Raw genomic sequence first — 5,630 nt, forward strand, 5'->3', positions numbered from 1 at the left:
TTTATCTTTTCTTGTACACTCGTATTCTACCACCAGAACTCTTTTACTATTCTTCTAATAACTTCTGTCATCTCTCTCCACATCTCCTCCGCGTTTCCATCTCCTTTTCACTTTGCTTCTTCTCCTACCTGTCTTATTAGGAGTTTCTTTGTTCCTCACCTTTCATCTGTCATCACCTCGTCCTTGAGTTCTTCGTATGATGTCTTTTCCTCAACTTTTACTCAACACGAAAATCCATGACGAGCATCCTATGTTGTGTTATTAAATTCTCTTCCAGAATAATTTTACAATTAATGCAAAATTTTTGGTTGACTCTCCTTAACAAGAAGAAGTCGATTTGAAAGGTTATCATGTCACTCCTATAGGTTATAAGATGTCCGTCTCTCTTTTTAAAACATGTATTTGCGATAAGAAAGTCAAAAGTTGAGGAAAAGTCCAAAATAGTTTTACCCTCGGTATTGACCACCCGAAACCATGGTCTCCGTGAATACTTCTATACCTAATCACTTCTATTCCAATATAGCCATTTAAATCTTCTCCTAAGAAAATCTTATCTCCCAAAAGTATGTCTTGAACCAAACTCTCTATATCCTCCCAAAATCTTATCTTGTGTTGCTCATCTGATTCCACTTGCGGTGCATAGGTGCTAATACCTACCCCATTCCTATTTTTCACATTTTTTGTATACCAAAATTTGAATCCAGAGGTATCCAACTCCCTAACCTTCACACCGACCCATTTTATTTCTTCTAGGTAGGGCTGGTAATCTATACCCTACTCGCGGGTACTCAACCAGACCAACCCGTTCGAGTAGGGTTGTCTACCTGACCCGCTGCGGGTAGGGTAGGGTACGGGTTCAGCATATACCCTACCCTACTTTACCCGCACCCCTAATATATTATATAATATATATGTAAAAGTTATGTATGTAATAAAGAAAGTGAATGTTGAAGTCACAATCTTCCTCTTATAAAAACTTGAAATAACCACTAAGTTAGTTAATGATAATATTATTTGTAATTTTATGTTAGATTTTTTTAAGATTTTATTAATTTTAATTTGAACTTAGTTTTTTATTTTCTATTTTATTAATATGTATGAAATTTGAAATGGTTGAATTTTATATTTGCTTAAAATTTTTTTATTTTTTTGCGGGTAGGGTCGGGTAGGTTAGGGTTTAGAACTTTAGGGTGTGGGTAGGGCTAGGGTTGAGAAATTCTCAACCCGCGGTAGGGTAGGGTAGAATTTTAAAAAAGTTTTCAACCCGTGGGTAGGGTTAAGGTAGAGTCCAAATCTCCCTACCCTATCATACCCGTTGCCAGCCCTACTTGTAGGTACATGATGTTAATTTTCTTCTTTGTCATGGTATCCACCACCTCTATGGATTTTCCTATTAGAGTGTCTATGTTACATGTCTCAAATCTCAATTTTCTGTCGCTCCGACCTTTACCTTTACCTTTTTCTTTGTGAACTATCTTATTTACCCTCATCCGTTCACGAAAATGCGAGAACCCTTACTCATTTAACACTACACCCGAACACTGATGCATCAACTCTTTCTCATTTGACACTGTACGCGAGCCATACAACGCACTACTTTCGGGTAACGACCTAGTTTTAGCGCAATAACGTCTTTGATCCATGTCATAAAGATTCGACTAAATTTTTATGTTGGTTGTCAAAGATCTAACATAATCCTCCTCCTTTATTCGGGTTTAGAACCGGCTATGTACTGCAGGTGTAGCATAAGTGGAGTTCTTGATATGAAACTATAATTAAAAAAAGGTATTTGCTATGGTGCCTAAAAAGTATTGTCTAATTACTAAAATAGATAAAATAATTAATTTTACATTTAAAAGTATAAAAGTTAAAAAATTTTAAATATTTTAAAGTTACTATAGTATAAAAATAAAATTTTTTAAATATTTTAAAATTACTATAAAAAATAATTTAAGCAAAAATTAAGCACTAAACAAAAGACACAGTAGAATTGGCCTTAAAAAAAATCCTATGCAAGATAGTAAAACACATATTTAAGCTATCAATATTAAAGTTATCAACATGCATATGTGTCACTTAACTCGCTAATTAGACTTTAAAAAGTTGCACACGTCAATGGAGTATAAGATAATTGACTCTAGTTGATGATTTGAGAAATCTGTAATTTTTTATCAATCAGTGATTAATATATTTGCTTTAAACGAAAAATAATATAAGTTTGAAAAAATGACTCTATGATAATAGAATTTTCTCAAGAACATACATTCTTGAAAGATGCATGCAAATCAATTGAAACCAAGTACAACCTCACGCATGTGCCTCCTTGTTTTTCTTCCCCATCACTTTTGGGAACGTACACCTATCTTCCCATGTTCTGCCAATGAATTTGTGTTTTCTTTGGGACATGTCATACATATGCCACTCATGCAGCTTTCTTTATCTTTGTCTTTTAGTTTTGTTCTTTCATTCATGTTCTTTAATTTGTCATGTCATATGATGTTTCGCACGTAATTAAAGAATCACATCTAGAATAACTAATCAGGTATTAATTTAGTATGCTGCCTCCACAATATTCTGTCATTCAATATTTGTTTGTCGTTTGCTGTGTTTTTGGGTCAGAAACTCAGATGGGTTCATTCCTTGGACATTGGGCTTCTGTCAACTGTGGGAATTTCAATTCAGTTATTAACTCCAAATCCTATTAAGAGAATCAAAGATTCAAAACTGGAAATCTACCATCAAGAGATTTTATCAAGAAACAAAGTGTTGATGGAAAAAAAAAATCTATTTAGAGAGTTAGCTCTGCCAATCCACAAACACAGTAAAACTTAACTGCATTGTACAAGAATAGAATAAGTCATATTTGAGTTGAGTCACCTAAAAATAGAAAAAGAGGTCATATTTGAGTCTTAATTATATACAGAAGTACAAAATTGTTGAGGATGGTCACTTATTTTTCAACCTTTGGAATTTATATAATCAAAATTGGTTTATACAGTTCACAAATTCATTGATCCTGACCATTACGTTCTCTAGGCAACACATAAATCTGAAGCCAATATCTGGTTGGTGGGCATCTCAAGCTGAATCCAACTACACCCTGCAATCTTCTTCAATCCAACCCCTCTCATTCGTCTTCGAACCTTATTAGAATCATCCCATCTTTCAGAACTTGCATAAAGATTAGACAACAAAGCAAGTGTACCAACACCAACATTATCTCTGTTACTGAGTTGTCCCTTGATCCATTCAGACATTTTCACATTGCCATGAACTTTACATGCTTGAAGAAGGGAACCCCAAATGGGTCCTTCAGCTTCAACAGGCATACCTTTAAGGAAAGCCTCTGCTTCTTCAAAAAGACCAGCCCTTCCATACATGTCAACCATGCAACCATAATGCCTCATTTGAGGCTCAATGCCATAAGTATCCTTCATAGCTTTGAAGAACATAACACCTTCACTCACCATTCCTTCATGACTGCATGCAGACAACAAACCAATGAATGTGACATCATCAGGGGAAACACCATGAACCACCATCTGCGAAAAGAGCTGCAACGCTTGTTTACCGTGACCACTCATCGCCATGCCGCAAATAACGGCACCCCAAGAGATAACATCCTTATGCACAATGATGTTGAAAATCTCGAACCCCATTTTCATGTCACCACACTTAGCATACATGTTGAGCAATGCATTTCCAATGTTACCATCAATCAGAAGGTCACACCTTGAATCAATGTAGGAGTGCACCCATTGCCCCAAATTCAAAGCACCCTCAGAAGCACATGCAGATAATACCGTGACCACAGTTGCTTCATTTGGCTCAGCTTCTCCTTCATCCACCATCCTCTTAAACACATCCACAGCTTCCTCACAACGCCCTCCTTGTGCATAAGCCATCACCAAACTCGTCCAAGAAATCACATCCCTCTTAGGCATTTTCACAAACAGTTTCTCTGCATTCACAAAAGACCCGCACTTCCCGTACAAATTTAACATTGCATTATACAAAGTCAAGTTCCCATCAATAATCCCGGTTTTAATCCCATAACCATGAATCGCCTTGCCGAATTTCAGAGCTTTCATGGCAGAACACGCGGACAAGGCACTAACGAGTGTTGCCGCATTGGGCATCACGTCCATGGAGGCAAATTTCTCGATGGCTTCTGATTCAAATCCGCACTTAGAGAGTCCCGAGATGATCGAAGTCCACGAAACGACGTTAGGGTCAGAGATGGAGTGAAAAACTTGCCTTGCGGAAACGACGTCGTTTTGAAGAAGGTAGGAGTGTATGAGCGAATTCTGGATGAAGATATCGGAGAAATGACCAGTCTTGACGAGGTGCGCGTGGATTTCGAGGGATTTGGAGCGCGCGTGGAGTAAGGTACATGCCCTGAGTGCGTGGGTGAAGGTATAGTGGTTGTGGGTGAAGGGATGAAGAAGCATTGTGTTGTAGAGAAAGATGGCATCTTTAGGGTTGGATGAGGTTGCGAGATTCCCTAGCAATGGATTTAGGAATTGGGGGTTAGGGTTCTTGATGAACTGAGCTCGTACTTGATTCAAACTCGATAGCTTCTTCATCACTCCATTGGTTTCAGGTCCGTACGAGGTTTGTGAAACCTGTCTCTGTCTGCATACTCTGTTTTCTTCTTTTGTATATTCTATTAAATTTTAGGGGTTTTATTTGAACTTAACGATACATATATTTGAACCTTTTTCTCTTTATGATTTTTTATGATTTGACCATCTATATTATATATGTTTCAATTGCTGCGGAGGCATATACTATAGTATATGGAGTGAAAAACTTGCCTTGCACAAACAAATTCATTTTCTACTGAATGAATTCCTCTGTATCATGCATTCTTATTTTCATGTCTATGGTCTTGAGTCTTGACTCGAGTATATGATCATGGGTGGTTGAAAGGCCCTGGTTACTAGTAAGAGCTGTACATAACATCCCATTTCTAGCATGTAGGGACCTCATTAAGTATGATTTTTTATTGTTCTTATCCACTGCCTAATGTAGCTTTGGATCCTCAGTATATTCTAGGACCCTGAAAAATCTCTCATTGGATTCTAGGATTTTTGGAATTCTGTTTTGTTGTTATTATTATTTTCTGTGGAATTCTGTTTTGTTCTTATAATGATATGAGTTGTCTATTGAAAATTATTAGCCTCTATGTGAACTTTACTGCTTTCTATTCTCTTTTTACCATCATTGCCTGCCTGGAAAGTCTTTTGTTGTCACAATCTTTCAATGAAGACAAATTGTTTCATAGATAACCGTCCAAGCTTTATAAGGTAACTGTTCCACTGGATTATGGTGGTGATGTTATTAGACTGTTGCTTTATTGAAGTTTCTTTCAACAAAGACTAAGCAGAAAGACATGAGGAAACATATTTTTTCTTTTTGCCATTATTTTTGTCTATCGAAAGCTGCAATTTTTGCATGCTCTCGGTGTATTAAAACTCTTTTACAATATGATTAAACGATGAAAGGATATGTAAATTTGGATATTTACAGATTTTCAGGCCCATCACCCATGAAATTGCTGGTATATTAGTTGCAGTTCTTCATGCAACTTTGTCAAGATTATTTCATTCGGAAGTGACTATACAACC

General features: G+C 36.7%; 1 protein-coding gene across 1 annotated transcript; it reads right to left on the reverse strand.

Annotated features, from left to right (window-relative positions):
* On the reverse strand, positions 2,829 to 5,386 carry LOC107623106 (pentatricopeptide repeat-containing protein At1g08070, chloroplastic-like). The gene has a single exon (XM_016325258.2). It carries the CDS (start codon positions 4,584 to 4,586, stop codon positions 3,033 to 3,035), a length of 1,554 nt encoding a protein of 517 aa, XP_016180744.1. The 5' UTR covers positions 4,587 to 5,386; the 3' UTR covers positions 2,829 to 3,032.

The sequence above is a fragment of the Arachis ipaensis genome, chromosome B10 (assembly GCF_000816755.2).
Source record: "Arachis ipaensis cultivar K30076 chromosome B10, Araip1.1, whole genome shotgun sequence".
In the NCBI taxonomy this organism is placed as follows: Eukaryota; Viridiplantae; Streptophyta; class Magnoliopsida; order Fabales; family Fabaceae; genus Arachis; species Arachis ipaensis.

What these genes read in the sequence shown, in the direction of transcription:
- LOC107623106 (XM_016325258.2), bottom strand. Translation starts at nt 4,586, where the DNA reads ATGAAGAAGCTATCGAGTTTGAATCAAGTACGAGCTCAGTTCATCAAG.